This window comes from Phascolarctos cinereus, unplaced genomic scaffold, assembly GCF_003287225.1.
Source record: "Phascolarctos cinereus isolate Bilbo 61053 unplaced genomic scaffold, phaCin_HiC Scaffold_4;HRSCAF=312, whole genome shotgun sequence".
Lineage (NCBI taxonomy): Eukaryota > Metazoa > Chordata > Mammalia > Diprotodontia > Phascolarctidae > Phascolarctos > Phascolarctos cinereus.
This window is the reverse complement of record NW_027555847.1, coordinates 232,112,932-232,129,177: the sequence shown is the minus strand read 5'-3', so window position 1 is coordinate 232,129,177 and position 16,246 is coordinate 232,112,932. Positions and strand designations below refer to the sequence as shown.

Sequence of the window (16,246 nt, the reverse complement as noted above, 5' to 3'; positions counted from 1 at the left end):
AACCTTAAGTAAGGTGACCCAAACTAAAAGCTTCACTTCTTGGAATGAAGAAACATCACGCGGCAAGAACTCTCTGATCTGAGTGAGGTCTTGGGCGGGGGGAGGAATTCCTTCAGCTGCTTGCTTTTATGTTTGAAGTAATTGTAGTGGTAACAAGGTAGGTCCCACTGGAAACAGAGTCACAAATCAACTCCAAAAAAAAAATAATAGAATGTGTGTTTAAAGTGACAAGGTGATGTAATGAATACCAGAGCACTCTGACTCGACAGATGCTATTTCTTTTGTGCCCCATCATGGTCACCCCTTCCCAACCCCCACCAAAGTGTCTGACAGGTAAATAAGGACAATGTAGGGAAATCCCAGACAGTACAACCCAGTGACCAGAAAATCAATAAGGAGGGAAAAAAGTATGGGTAGTGGGGAAAGCTTAGGGAAGAGAGTTCCAAACTAGCCCTTGAGTCAAATTCTCACCCTGTTTCCTCTGTGGGAGTTATCCTTCAAAAGTTCCACGGGATGAGCGTCTAACATGATGTTATTTGATCACAGACTGACAGAAATTAAAATCAATCACTATGCTTTCATCCTTTTTGAGTCTTTAAAATTTAATGAGACAAAAATTTGATTGTAATTTTCCCCTTCAATTCCATGCTACCATGCATGCTGTTTTAAGAGACATCTGTTTAGAGAAAAATAAAATTGTCTGGGGGCATACCCAGGAGTTTGAGCTTCCTACAACAGGAATTGCAGCGATGCTTTGCAATGAAGTTTCTAATTGCATCTTCCCCTAAATTTGCCGGTCCAAACACCATCCCTCTTGATCTAGAGGAAATATCAGAATATAAATTAGATCACAGTTAAGAAAAAGGAGCCCGACTCAGATTCTCTAAGATACCTAACAGTCTCCCATAGTAACCCAGTAAAATTGTGCATGCCAACAAAGAACAGAGAACTTTTAGAAGAGAAGTAACAATGTTAGGTTTGCACATTTAAAATTCAAATGCACTTAAATCCTTGTACCCAACTCCACGGACTACTGGGAAATTCATTTCCACGATAATCTGATCGAAGAGAGAATTTTCTATGCACAATAGTAAAAAAAATACAGAAAGCCCCTTTTGAATGCTTGGGGGAGAAAGGAATGACATTCATTATAGAGTGTTCATCCAGAGTACCCAACAGATAAGCTGCAAAATAAAATTAGTTTTGCTATTAGAACACACTTACTAACTGGACTCACATGCAGTGTTTCAAATCCAAATGCAAGTTCCAAAACATGAGTTATATCATCTCAAAAAAACACATGATGAAGGGCTATAAGAGTTCTATGAACAAGTGATTCTAAAAGCTGCCTTCCACTGTACTAACTTTCACTGCTAGTCTCCCTCTTGAGAATGGATTACTTCTCTTAGCTCACTGGTGCAAAGAAACCACACATACTAAATGTAGTGACAAAATAATAAATAGAATCTGGATATATTAAGCATGTTTAAGGAGTACCACATAATTACAACAGATTCTTAATGTAGTTCCTATGATCAATATTCATTAATTATAACACCACATGACCATTATTCTTTAAAAATTTAATTGATGCTCTAGACATCCCAGAACACAGAATACCAGAAATCCTTCCAAAGAAACTATGAAAGTTAATATTTTATTTTAATGACACGCAGAGTAGAAAAACATATTTTAAAAATCTGAACTCAATTATGGCTCTTAAATGCCAAGTCCTGAGGGAAAAAAAAAAGAGGCAGGAGAGAATCAAAATATAATAAAAGGAAACAATAAACTTCACTTCTAAGGAATGTGGTTTTCAAAAAAAAAGCATAAAAATGGACTTTTTTTCTGTCTGAGCATTGAAGCATTTATCTCAATTTCCACTTCCTTTTGGCAGAACAGCAGCAGCTGCTCTGAAGATGTGCCAAACTCAGATTAAGGGTTGATGTCAATTTCATCTCAGATTGCCTCCATGCTCTAAGGGAAGGTGGTAGGGAAATCCCTTGGGAATTCAGAGCTAACAAACACCTAGGATTAACTTTCTTGGTCACTCAAACTCATTTACAAAGTCCAGCTCTGGTGGTATTTACAAAGCTGCATAAATTAGCCCTTCTTAACCATCTTTCTCTACATCAATCCATTAGTCCATATGGTGAGTGATAAAATACTGGGGGGGGGGGGTAGGGAAGGGAAGGGAAGAGAAGGGAAGGGAGGGATGGAAGGAAGGAAGAAAGGAAGGAAGGAAGGAAGGAAGGAAGGAAGGAAGGAAGGAAGGAAGGAAGGAAGGAAGGAAGGAAGGAAGGAAGGAAGGAAGGAAACAGCAGAATTATTCCACATTTAATGACTACACATCATAATGCCTAAGAAATGAAAACTTAAAGTGCTATTTTAGTCTCAGAAACTGAATAGTTCCTTTCTGTTTATCCCTTCAGCATGACCCAAATGCAATATCTGACTAGAGAGTATTTATGTATTACATACCTACAATTTCTGTGTGCAGAGCAATACTTCCAAAGAGGTGATACCATTTCTCAGAATTTAAAAGGTGTGGCCATACATAAGCTAATATTTTTCTCCACAATCTTTAATGAAAGTACATGTAAATGCCTCAGAACCCTAATGTAAAATAAATCTGAGGGATTAAAACATTTCCTGGGGATGTGTGTTTAAGTGGGCATTGGCTTACATGTGACTTTTAAAGAGCTTTGCACTTGCATCCAGCAACATGTCTATGGCCTCACGGTCTCAGATAAGGAAGTAGAAGGGAAAAAAAAAACCTGCCACTCCTCAAGACTTGCTATTTTTCATATGCCTCCAAACATATGAAAAACAGGTGGTAGTTTTGTTCCACGTGCAAGTGAGCGTTAATTAGTGCCAGCTATACATAGCCTTCCTAAAGAACATCACATCATCGCTTCATGTTTGTCAAATGTCAAAAATGAACGAAGCAATGAGCATACAAAAGATACATTTGCTAGTTACCAATATATCCCAAGTTGGAGATGAACCAGTGTGAACTTAGGCTACCACCACCCAGGGAGGTGATCTACAGAGTTAATACAAATAGCCAGATCATATTCTTTCTATATAAAGCATTTCCAGATCACCACATACAACTAGTTATTAGCTCTCTGAAAATTAAGACAATTATTTTCTATTACTACTTTGACTTTGACATTTATTAATGTTCATTTTGTCATTTTTGCCTTTGTACTGCCCTGCCCCCAGCACCCTTGTGCCTTGCATGATTTTAGCTTTGTCTTTGCCCAGACCTTTGATTTCATCAGCTTAAGAAAATCCTTGTACAGAAATTCACTCCATCATGTAGGCAGGCTATCCCTCTACAATTTAGTCTTAGCTGCCTGAGACATAGAGATTAAATGACTTACTTGCTCATAATCACACAGCTAGAATGTGTCAAAGGTATTGATGAATACAGGTCATACTGACATCAAGGCTGGCCTTCCATCTAGTCTTCTGTGCTGCCTTTCACATATACCTTTTTTTTTTTTTGGAGTGGACCCATGATTTCAATGGCATAGGAAGCTCTCCAGTGGGAAAACTCTATCTATCGATATAGATCAGCACCTGGTTTTGTAACATTATCTTAGAGAACTGCCTGTGGCACTTTTTAAGTGACTTGCCAGGATCACAAAGTGTCAGAAGCAGAATCTGAACTCAGGTCTTCTTTGACTCCAAGGCTGGTTCTCTATCCACTATAGCACACTGCCTAATGCACACAGAATAAATAGTAAACTGAATGGAATTTTGAGGCCAAAGAAGATAGAGTGGATAACCTTCTACTAATAAAGAAAAAGACAGTTTAAGGTCTAACTTACCAAAATGGTTATTCTATAGTCATAGTCACATTCACTGGAACACTTAGGGAAGGGAAGAGAAGGGAGAAAAACACATGGGTAGAGAAACCAGAGAGAGGTACTTCTAAGTCTAGACTATACTGTTCTTCCATAAAAAACAACTGTGCCCCATGAAGGAAATTTTATTTTATAGTCTTGACCCAGTAGACATAGGATGGACATTGGATAATTTCCACAACTGCCAATCAAAAGCCAGGATGCCAGATGACAGTCTCTAGGGGTAACATGCTACTCTTGCTCCCACCTAAAACATCAAAAAGTCAAGGTCATCCCACAAACTCTGGGCCAATTATTCAATTATCCTCTGGAATAGTCCAGCCCTACAGAAAAATCCTGGAAGATATAAATACCAAGAGAATCTAAAAAGGAAGATCTGTGGAAGCTAAAATTTGATGACCAAAGTATACTTATACCTAGCTCATGATAGGCACAAAATTATTTTACTACAAAACCAAAAAGAAAATGCGTGTACCATAAGACAACTGTTACCTACTGTTGCTCAGACTCAAGCTTTGGGTAGATTAAAGAGGGCACAAATTTTTTTAAGTCGTGCACTAGCTAAAAGCAACGAAATTTATATATTTTCTCCTCAAGGACATACCATGGGCTGTAGAATGAATTCTATGGCGTATAAAAATTTTTCTAAGGAATTCAGGATGGGGCATTGTGTGTGTGTGTGTGTGTGTGTGTGTGTGTGTGTGTGTGTGTGTGTGTGTTAATGTGGGTGAGCCTTATCTTGGGGGTATTTCTTGATTGGAGAAAACAAGAGAGACTCGGATTTAACTTCCACTTTGGACACAAATGTTTGAGTTTGGCCAAGTCACGGAACTTTTCAGTTCCCCAGGCAAATAAGGCTTTAAGTTGCAAAGCGGATGCCAATCTACATTGATGGAGTTCTTTTTTTTTTTAATCAAGAGTTCCTTACACCAACAAAATCACAGGTGTAGATACCATCCCTTTTACCTCCCCCCTAAAAATCCTGAATTGATCATGTATCTATTACTCTGTTTTATAGATTATTTTCCCCAAAGGCCAATACAAGTATTCATAATTACATCATGTGTCTCTATCAAAAGATACAGAACTAAATAGTTCTAACATGAGCTCTACTGGTAGTCAAAACTACAGATTTCCCTTTATAAGGTATGACTGCTTTTAGACAGCATTGTGTATACTTTAGGAATTGGGGAACACCATCATCAATCACTTAATAAATATTTATTAAGTACCTACTATGTGCCAGGCACTGTGCTAAGCACTGAGGATACTAAAAGAAACAAAACACAGTACCTGGCCTAAAGGAGCTTACAATCTAATGAAGGGGACAATATGCAAACAAATACGCACAAAGACAATTAGAATAAGGATACATGGAAAATAATTAATAAAGGGAAAGCACTGGAATTAGGAGAAGTTGGGGAAGGGTTTCTGTAGAAGGTGGGATTTTAGTTGGTACTCTCAGAAAAATTGAAACTGCAGGTGACCCAAAGTGTAAAGAAAGAGTGAGTGTAAGCAAATTGCAACTTATTACCAATGATGACTTAGACATAAGTGGCACAATATGATATCAAGCACACATGACATAAAATGAGGTGATACAAGCATGTAACAAGTACAAAGGATGGAAAGCCCGGACATTGTGCTGGTGGGTCAACTAGCATTATGCTAAGCAATGAGGATACAAAGAAAGGTAAAAAGCAATCCCTGTTCTCAAAAGTTCAGTCTAATGGGAGAGATAATAATAACAACAATAATATTGATAACTACAAGATATTAAAAAGACCCAAAGAAAGGCCTCCAAATTCCTCAATGGAGGGTACAAAATGGCAAAGGAGAGCTGGAATCTGCACAGGAACAGAGGTAACCACATCCATGAGATCAGTACATATTTTTCCTACACACCACTGGATGAGTTTGTAAAGCATTTTAGGTCACCTTCTCAGGAAGAGTGCCATTTTACTGTAAGATATGAGACTGAATGACTTACATCAGGGTGACACTGAAAGAATTAAAGGGTCTGACCTCATTGGAAGTAAAGGACCGTTAAGAGCATGGACTGTTACGAGTTAAGTATTCCTATCTCACTACCCCTGCCATATCATGTTTATTACTATATCTTCATCCCTGCCAAAACTAGCAACTACTACAATCTCAGGTTTGCTAAATGACAACAGAGAAATCAAAAGAAACTTACTGTTTGTCTTCAGGTTTAATAACAGATGGATCTGTCAGATTTTCTCCAACACCTCCAAAAAAAGATACAAAACACATTAGCTCACCAAGGCTTTTCATTTTTACCCAAAATTCTTCAAAATAAAATTGGCTCATTCTTTATTTTTTTCATCAGGAAGTGGATAGAGGGCTAAAGTTAGAGTCAGGAAGAGCAGAGACAGGCACTACCTGCATAAGAGTGTGCAAATCATTTAACATTGCAACCCTTGATTTCTTCATTAGTAGAATGGGCACAACAAAAGTATCATTCTCAAAGGGTGGTTATGAGACCCCAGTAAAATAATATCTGTAAAATACTTCTATAGCTTAATGTGCCATATAAACTTCAGCTACGATAACGTTCTTTCCAAATACACATGCCCTACTCCAGATAAATGAAAAGGAAAAAAAGCTGCTATGATAAATTTGTGGGTGGGGGTGAGAGGGATCAGGGTTTGAATTTTGTCTCTGTCATTTACTGTGTGACTTAGTGCAAGTCACTTAAATTCCCTGGGCTTCTCTTTCCTCATGTGAAAATGAAAGGGTCACTAGATAACACTGAAGATCTTATCTAACTCTAGATCTAAGATGCCTAACCTCTCCCCTCCTGCTACAGCCTAAACCCCACCACACACACACATACACTTCACCATTACAAGGAACTCATTTTACTTAATGAATAAGTAACTTTCAGCTGTCATACTGGGGCAACTAGGTGGCACAGTGGATAGAGTGCTGCGCCTGAAGTCAGAAAGACATATCTTCCTGAGTTCAAATTTGGCCTCTGTCACTTATTAGCTGTGTGACCCTGGGCAATTCACTTAACCCTATTTGCCTCAGTTTGCCTCAAATGATCTGGAGAAGGAAATGGCAAACCAGTATCTTTGCTAACAAAACACCAAATAGGGTCACCAAAAGTCAGACATGACTCAACAACAATAACAACAAAGCTCTCATATACCAGGAGAAGAGATCATATGTGACCCCTAGCTGTAGCAATGGTACAGGTAAAGAATCATGATTAATCAGAGTAGGGAAAAACAATCATCCTGCTACTGTAAAGAACAATTAGACAATTAGAAACAATTGTTTATACATGTCCAATGAGAATGGGACATTTCTGTGAAGTGCAAATGTTCACAGGATCACAGATCTAGGGCTCAAAGAGCCTGTCTAATCCAACGCCACTATTTTACCAGCGTGGAAACTGAGCCTTGAAGAGATGAAGTTGATTTGCCCCAGATTACATAAGTGGAAGAGATAAGATTTGAACCTAGGTCCTCTGACTTGAGAGGCAATGCGCTTTCTACTGTGCTACTTAAGAGTCTGATACTGAGAAGGCTTTATTCTGCAGAGTAATTATACAATTTCTGGCTCAATTCTTAGAGCTCTGGTAATATTTTATGTATGGTAGGTGCCTTTCCTTTCCCTAAAGTGACCAATTTTGCAAGAAAAGCAAGTGAAAAATAATAATGGATTTTTTTTCACATAAAGCTAGGTTTGTCTACTTTATAAAGAAACCAACACTGTTGTCTACCTTTAAAAAAATATTTTTGCTATATTTTGTATTTAAAAGTATACTAAGATACTTAAAAAAAAACAAAACAGATACCTTTGTGGGAATCTGTATTTAAAGGAACAGTCTACCTTAGACAGTTAAATGGCTAAGCACAGCTGATGCCTCATTTTGCATATTGATTTGTAAAGGTGGGAACGGGGATCAGGAAGACGAGCCTTGAGGTATGGTATAGCTATATATTCAGGGAAGGCAGGGAAGTCTAAGTTTCTCTCTCTAGCTCAGTCTTCTTGATTGGGCAAAAAAGACCCAGAGAAACTGACTGACTTGCCTAAGGTCACATAGGAAGAACTGGAACAGGCTGGACAGCCTCAATGCTATGCCCTTTTATTTTTAGTTCTGAGAGTAGAAGGAGAAAAGTTTAAGAGAACTCTGGACTTCTGAAGTATAAATAACAAAATACTCTGATAGGTGGGGTGCAAGTACCATGATTATGGACATTTGAGGCTGTCGAATGTATCTTGCTCAAGTTTATACCTAAGGAACCCAATCTAATCCAGACAGCATTTATTAAGCACTTACTATGTGCTGCCTACATTACTATCCTAGGTGCTGAAAGCCTCCAGCTTCTGGTACCTTTGGGATCCCAGAAACGCAAGGTCAGATACTTCAGTGTGACTTGTGAATCAGTTGTCAGTCTAGATGGGAAGTACGCAACCGAGTGAGATCATGTTTAGGAAATTAAAGGCATATTAAAAGCAGGTTATTGCTTGTTTAAAATCTCACTCCTCATCCTTTTATCTGTATTCTGTCACAGTTATATGGCTCATTAAAAAGAGATTATTTTCTTATAGCCTGCAAAATTTACTTTGGCTCGTGAGATGACATATGCAAAGTGCTTTGCAAACCTTACAGTACTCTATAAATGATAACTTTTATTAATAATAATAATTACTATTATCATTATTATTATTATTGGGAAAGTTCCAAATTGAAAGACAGTGCAACTTGGTGAAAAAAGTGCCACCTAATTGCAATTCCTTCCAATTGTAGCCAAACACCGCAAAGGGTCACTCCAGCTTCTCAGAGGTTGATACTAAGCAGGTTAAACTTATCTCAAGTGACAGTGACCCACTGGGCTCAAATCCCACCATAGTCAGAAACTTACTAACCATGTGACCTTGGGCAACCTGACTTCCCTGGATCTCGGTTTCTTTCTGATCCTCTGAACTAAGTCTGGCAGTGGGTAAATCAGAGACTGTCATTTCAATTAGAGAAGAAAAGAACACAATATATTCTCTAGTCCAATACTCTCATTTTAAAGATGAGGAAAGTGTGAGGAAGAGAAGTTAAGTTACTAGGGCACCAGTGGTTGGAGCCAGAATTCAACTCAGGTCTCCCAACTCCAAATCCAGTACATTTTCCCACAATACTACATTTAATGATATTTATGCAAATAAATAGAAATTACATCCTAAATATAGGAGAAAATAGATCAACAAGCTGGGAATATATTCTAGCCAACAAATTCTAAGATGGCTTACAGTTGAGTAACCAACATTAAGCTACTGTCAGTTGGACCATTGGTGTGGTCCAACACAGCAGAGACAAAGGGGTCACCAAATAGGTGACCTTTATTTCAGCATACTGAATTCTGCCTTTATCATAGATCTAAAGCTAGAATGTTCCTTAGGGGTCATGTAGTCCAATCCGTTCCTCCCTCTCCTGTTACATATAAGGAAACCGAGGCTCAGAGTTGTTCAGTAGAAAGCAGGATGACTTAGATAAAGCTGGATGGACCCTCAGCTGCATCCTCTTCCAACTCCTTCATTTTATCAATGAGAAACTCAAGGCCCAGCAAAGCTAAGTAACTTCCCAAGGTCAGAAAGGAGATGTAACAGAGTCAGGCTCTTCTTTCCCGTGCAGAACTCTTTTGCCTACAGAACTCTGCATATAAACATTTGCATGGGATGGAGAAAACGCGTTGCTATTAAAAACTACTCATAACTGTACAAGTAAATTATAAATCTCACTGATAGAATGCAGCCTCCTTGAGGGCAAGGACTATAACATTTATTTCTTTTTCTGTGCATCTACAGAACAGGCATAGGACCTATCACATAGCCAAGATACCTTTGTTAACTAACTGAGAAGCAGTGTTGGCATAATGAATAAAGTGCTGAGTTTGGAAGCAGGAAGGCCTGTAGGCAAGTCACTTGACTGCTCTGGGGCTCAGTTTCTTCATATGTAAAACTGAGGGGGTTGTACTTGATGACTTCCAAGGTTCCTTCCAGATCTAAATCTATAATCCCATAGGAGAGTGAACAACATGAAGTACGTTCCAGAGGGAAACTGAGTCATGAATTCCAATCCTGATTACCACAGAAAGTCTTTGGATAAATCTGTCTGGGTTAAAAGGAAAAAAGGAAAAAAAAAACTCCACTGACCTATTCTGAAGAGTATTGTGTGAAAGAACAAATTAATAACCACAAAGTACTTTGAAAATAAAATGAGTTATATAAATGCTAAGTACTAGTGTTATTTGAAATGCAATTGTTTTAATTCCCATTTCGGAGCATGCTAAGCTTCTGATGTTGGATCACAAGTGTAATAGGAATGATTCAGGCCCTCATTTATTTGATTTTTAAATGCAAAAAGGCTGGAAACTGCAGGATATTTCCATCAGGATGGAGTCAAGGCAACAGATCATTAACTTTGCTAAGCTAGTCCTCATGGATTCCAGCTTTCCACAGCTGGGCATGATTGTACAATATCTGACTGGCGCTGCTGCTTGTACAAGAAGTCAGAAGATGAAACTCTTCTTTCATTCCTCCTTCTTTCCTTCTCCTTTCCCACTCATCCCACCCTTCCCACTCCCTTAGCAAACGGGCAGGCCCCACAAAGGCAGGTAGGAAAGCCTAGTGCCTCACCAGGGGATGTGATTCTCTGGGAGCACAGGTGCAACTTGAGACAGTAAGCTCTAGCAAGTCTTCCTTTACCTTCAGGGCCAAGCTCCAGCAACATAAAGACTTACTGTGATTTAGCACACAGTAGGTCCTTAATAAATGCTTATTGACTTCCTTCACCAGCACTCTCACCCTTAGAGCTAGTTTCCATACAAGCAGAACAAATACTGCACCAAGAACATCTTAATCACTTTTATAGATTTGAAAATAAGTAATATTTCCTCAATTTCCCCTTCCTATCTAGTTTGGAAGATATACACATCACTCTACATATTCATGCCTTACCAGCAAGCCAAAAATTTTTGATGTGTATCTCTGCTTCTTCATGTTCAACTCTGATGTTGATGTTTAACTATTACATTGAAAGTCAATATTTGACATAATTCATTTGGGGTGACATAGTTTTGGGGTTTTTTTTAAATCTTGAGGTGGCCTATTTCTACAATTGACATAATTGTCCAGTAAAAGAAAAACTTTCTTGAAGTTAGTTTTCTATTTTCTTAATACCATAATTACAGCATTTGTCGTCTTTAATTGCTTTGGATTGCTAAGAGACATGGAATCCCCAAACAGAAACAGTATTAAACAAAGACCTATTCAAGTGGAATTCAAAATACACTGAAGAGTCATCATTAATTCCTTAAAGTTTTGTTCTGTTTTGCTTCTTGGTGGTTGTTTGTTTTATTTTCTTTCTTTCTTCTTTTTTTTTTCTTGGTTTGTTTGTTCTGGACAATTCCACCCCAAACATAAAGTACAAGCATTCAAATACAGATGAAAATCATTAACCTCCCAAACTTGAGCTGCACAACAGATGTCTTTGGGCATTAGTTTTGGGGAGTTTGATAGATCAAATATTCCTTTAAAATTTGAATTAGCTTGGTTGTTTTAACTTCATTTATATTACCTCCTGGGTTCTTATAATGTTTTTGAGGCTGGAAGGTATATTTCATTCCCATCAACAGAAACACTGTCAATAAATATAATCACACATATGTTATAGGTAAAGGGCTATATATCTTTGATAGAATAACACAGCGGCTGGTCAGAGTAGGAAGATTTTCTAATTCTTCTCAAACGTTGTCAATAATGAATTGTTGTTAGAATTGCTGTCTAATGCTGGCTCTCCCTGACCAACATGCCCCTAATAGTCACTATTGAAACCAGGATGACAGAAGGCTGGAGAGAGCCTCAAATGAGCACACAGCTCCAGAGACACTGCAATACGATTGAAATGCTTCACCAGAGCACACTGCGGTCATCCCATGAAGATATGGAAAATCTGAAGACAATTGCATTACTTTCAAAATAAAAGCAAGTTTTCCATGAAGCAATGTGGTATATAGTAGGAATAATCCTGGATCTGGGGTCAGAGGACCTGGATTCAAATCTCAGTCCAGCCACTTACTACCTGTGTGACTGTGGAGCAAATGAAGGGGATGAACTACCTAACCTCCAGGCAATCGATCAACAAGTATTTATTGCCTACTTATTTCCAACTGGGCAAGTCATTTCCTTACTCTATCTCTGTCTCTCTCTGTCCCTCTGTCTCTCATCTGTAAAATGAGGAGATTGTACTAGATAGCCTCCAATCAATAAGTATTTAAGTGTCTATATGACTTTGGGCAAGTCATTTCCCTTCCTCTCTCTTTCCGGATGAGTCTCAATTTCCCCAAAGGGGTTGGTCTAGAACAGGGCTTCCCAAACTTTTTCCACCCTCAACTCCTTTTCAGATTTGGCAGTGTTCATTGGCATTGTCGTGGCCTGAGAGCATGCACAGTGCGTGCCTCGTCCACATGCTTTGTGTTCAGAACCAAGGCTCCATGCAACATGAGCAAACACTGCCAGAAACACCTCAGATTCATTATGCATTTGCTTTTTAATTAATTTTTTGGTTTTGCATGTTCAGAAACCGTTTACTGTTGCCAAATTTTTCACAACCCCAACTGGGGTCACAACCCACAGTTTAAGAAGCACTGGTCTAGAATACCTCTAATCAATCAAGCAATTGGCAGGGTTTTTTTTTAAGATCAAGGCTATATGTTGGTGATACAAATACAAAGAATGAAACAATCCCTATTCATAAGCTTACATTCTAAACATCCTTTCTAACTCTAAAACTGTGATTGGATGATCCTGTTACATTAATACGCATGGGCATCTTGTTATAATTTGATTTTTCTGTTTCATAAGAAGTTAAGAAAATCAAAAAGTAAACAAAAGAAGTTAAAACAATGAACTGCAAAGTTGGCAATCTCAAAATTCTGAAAATATCTCCCCTAAATTTCTACTGTACTTTTTCCCAATTATGAAAATGACAGTGATGAGGCCATAAAGTTGGAAATCTTGAGATGAAAATCATGCAGGAAATGCAAATAAGTTAAGCATCAGTAGAAATAGTATTGGATCTGAGGTTGGAGGACTTGGGATTCATATCTCGGCTATGCCACATACAACCTGTGAGACTTTAGGCAAGTCTCTGAACCTTATTTTCCTCATTGTAAGATAAGGACTTTGGACAAGATGACCTCTAAGTGTCCTTTCAGTTCTAAATCTATGATGTGATATAGTGACGGAGCATATATAATGAGCTGTAGAATAGAATAGAATCTAAATAATAGTATAATATAGTATTATATTATTAATTATATTAATTAATGTATAATATAATATAGTAGAATGCTAAATAATGGTAAATAATAGAATCTAAAATGGAGGCAATAGTCTACTGTGCAGAATACTGTGTTCAGTTCTGGGGGCCATATACTAGGAAAGAAGAATGGTGACATACTAAAGCAGATCCCCAGGAGGGATACTAAGATGGTGAAGAACTTCGAAAACCATGCTATATGTTCTTGAAGAAACTAAGGATAACTATCCTAGAGAAGAAGAAGGTTAAGGAAGACATAATTGTTGCCTCTAAATAGCTAGAGAGCTTTCATGTATAAAAGGACTTGACTTATTCTTCTTGGCTCTAGAGGACAGAAGTACCAGCCATGACGGAAGGTTGCAAAGAGGTAGTTTTCAGCTCCACATAAGAAAAAAACTTGTTGACACTTAGAGCTGTTAAAAAGTACAATGGGAGAGGCAGCTAGGTGGCGCAGTGGATAGAGCACCAGCCCTGAAGTCAGGAGGACCCAAGTTCAAATCGGGCCTCAGACCAAACACTTGACACTTACTACCTTTGTGACCCTGGTAAGTCACTTAACCTCAATTGCCTAAAAGCAAAAAATAAATAAATAAAAAAAATAAAAGTACAATGGGAGGGGCAGCTAGGTGCACAGTGGGTAGAGAACCAGCCCTGAAGTCAGGAGGACCCGAGTTCAAATCTGGCCTCAGACCAAACACCTGACACTTAACTAGCTGTGTGATCCGGGGCCAGTCACTTAACCCCAATTGCCAAAAAAAAAAAAATTGTAATTAAAAAAAAAAGTACAATGGGATCCCATGGTGGTAAGCTGCCAAACACTGGGGGGGAAGTGGGAGGGGGGTTCTCTGAGCAAAAGCTGGATGACTTCGTCAGGTGTGCTGTAAATAGAATTCTTCTTCAAGTATGATTTGGACAAATTGATCTCTAAGGTGATTTTGCAGCCCTTGAAATTCTAAGGCTTCAATAAAAAAAAAATTAAAGTAGTCAATATCACTTTTCTTTGGATCACTAAAATATTTCTAAAACATGCATGTAACCCTTCACATACTCATAAACAGATACATATATATTTACATGTATATACATATATATACATACACATACATACATACTTGCTTGTTGAACGAAATAAATGAATAGACAGAGACAGAGAAAGAAGCATAGTATAAGTGATAATATTCGTTTTGAAATAGATTGTTTTAAAGCACACAGTGTCAGAGGCTGTTACCATCAAAACCCTATAACAATGGCAATAATCACAAAAAATGCCTGGACTGTTTGGCATCGACCTGGACCTGGGGCGTCAATTGCTTATGACATCTGTAAGAAGACAGAGATCAGAGCTTTGCTTTCCAGAAACGTTCCTGCAGGTCTCAGATGTACTATAGTCCACACTGCCAATCACCTTGCAAATCCAGAACAAGCAGCTCTCCTCGGGTATATTCGTAAGTCCAGTGGGAAAAAGACAACAGCAGCTCCTCCAAGATGTTGCTGGGAGAGATTTCATCCCCATTGTTGTTGTTGTACTTGCGAAACTCACCAGTCATGTACTTCTCTATGGTCAACCACTGTTTGGCTGAATGGCAATATATTAAAAAGACCTCCAGGAACCTGTGAAGGAGGGGAAGGATACTGACTGTCACAGGGCAACAGAAGGCAAAAAGTGGGATTCCCCCCCATCCCTGGCATAACATAGGCAAGACTGTTAAGACAGTAGAACGTAACCCAAACAAGATAGCTGTTGTATCCAGAAGGGCTAAGAATGAGAGTAGGGGTATTTTCTGAAGCATAGCCCCCTTTTCATTTTGAAGAACCCTCCTGTTCTTTATAAGTACTACGCCCAACATTACTTGTCGTGCTCTGAAAGTTCCGTGTAAAAATAGTAATAAAACTTTACAGTTAAGTCTTCAGTACCAAATTACAATCCGTCTTTTTAAATGAATACAGATGTGTAGGAACACTCAAATGAAATAATAAAAGTGTTGTGATCTTACAGTGCTCCCTCCCTTTGTGTGGTAATGGGTAAGTTGTTCTTAAAGCCAAATAACTTTTCTTTCATGGTTTTATCTGGATAATATTGATACTCGTGAGCCAGATATCCAATACGAGCCAGGATCCCTTCCCTGCACAGCTTCTCTTCTTCACCTAGCTCGAGAAAAGCAACCTCTGTAAAAAGTATAATAAATTAAGGCACATTACCACTACAACCTCCAGCTCAGACACAGTCCCACAATCCCCTACTTTCATAACGTCAGTGGTGGTAGATTATGGGCAGCATCTGAATGGCAATACCAGACTACACTAACAACATCTGTTTATTGTTGGAGGTCATAAGGATAGAGCTGAAAGTGACCTCTGAAGTCATCTACGACAACCTCCTCATGTTTTTGGATGAGGGAACTGAGGCCCAGAATGGTTGACCAGTACCACAGAGGGAGAAGAATCAGAGTCAAGATTTGAACTGTGACTCCAGATGGGGTTTCCCTTATGCTATGCTCCTCATACTGGGGAGAAATACATATTCTATCTAAACTAGGAACAAAATTGAAAACTTGGTCTGGTGGCACATTTACCCAGAAACTTAAGTATTTCTGTTGAGAAATGCTGTTAGGTTGTATAAAAGAGGCACAAGACAGAGGAGATCCTGTTTGGTCTGACAGATTTAACTGCAGAGATGAAAAGGTTTTCTTACCTTGGTGTATAAGGAATAGTATGTGGTTTCATTTGGTTGAAGGTATAGATCAGCTTTTGAGCAGCTCTTTGTTGTTGGATCTCCTAAAAAACAAAACCAAAAAAAAAAAACCAGGATAAATTTATCAAGATTGGTTTAGTAGGAATCCTAAAAAGAAATATCCTCCTGCTAAACAAGAATCAATTTTAAATATATTCATGAGAACACTAAGTTGATGTTTGTTAAATATCAACTATAATGTATTTGTTCAGAGGGTTTCCCTTCAATGTTTACTTTCAACCAACCTCAGGGTTTGGTTTTGTTTTTTAACTTCAAAAACAAAGAAATTCAAACAGG

General features: G+C 38.3%; 1 protein-coding gene across 1 annotated transcript in view; it reads right to left on the bottom strand.

Moving 5' to 3' along the window:
• The window catches only part of TRPM6 (transient receptor potential cation channel subfamily M member 6), a 197,616-nt gene that overhangs the window by 4,603 nt on the left and 176,767 nt on the right, over window positions 1–16,246 (bottom strand). The window contains exons 34-37 of the mRNA XM_021008567.2: window positions 15,911–15,993; window positions 14,624–14,829; window positions 6,073–6,124; window positions 713–819 (exon numbers count right to left, since the gene is read on the bottom strand). Coding sequence (XP_020864226.1) covers window positions 713–819; window positions 6,073–6,124; window positions 14,624–14,829; window positions 15,911–15,993 — 448 coding nt within the window. The remainder of the gene's footprint in view (window positions 1–712; window positions 820–6,072; window positions 6,125–14,623; window positions 14,830–15,910; window positions 15,994–16,246) is intronic.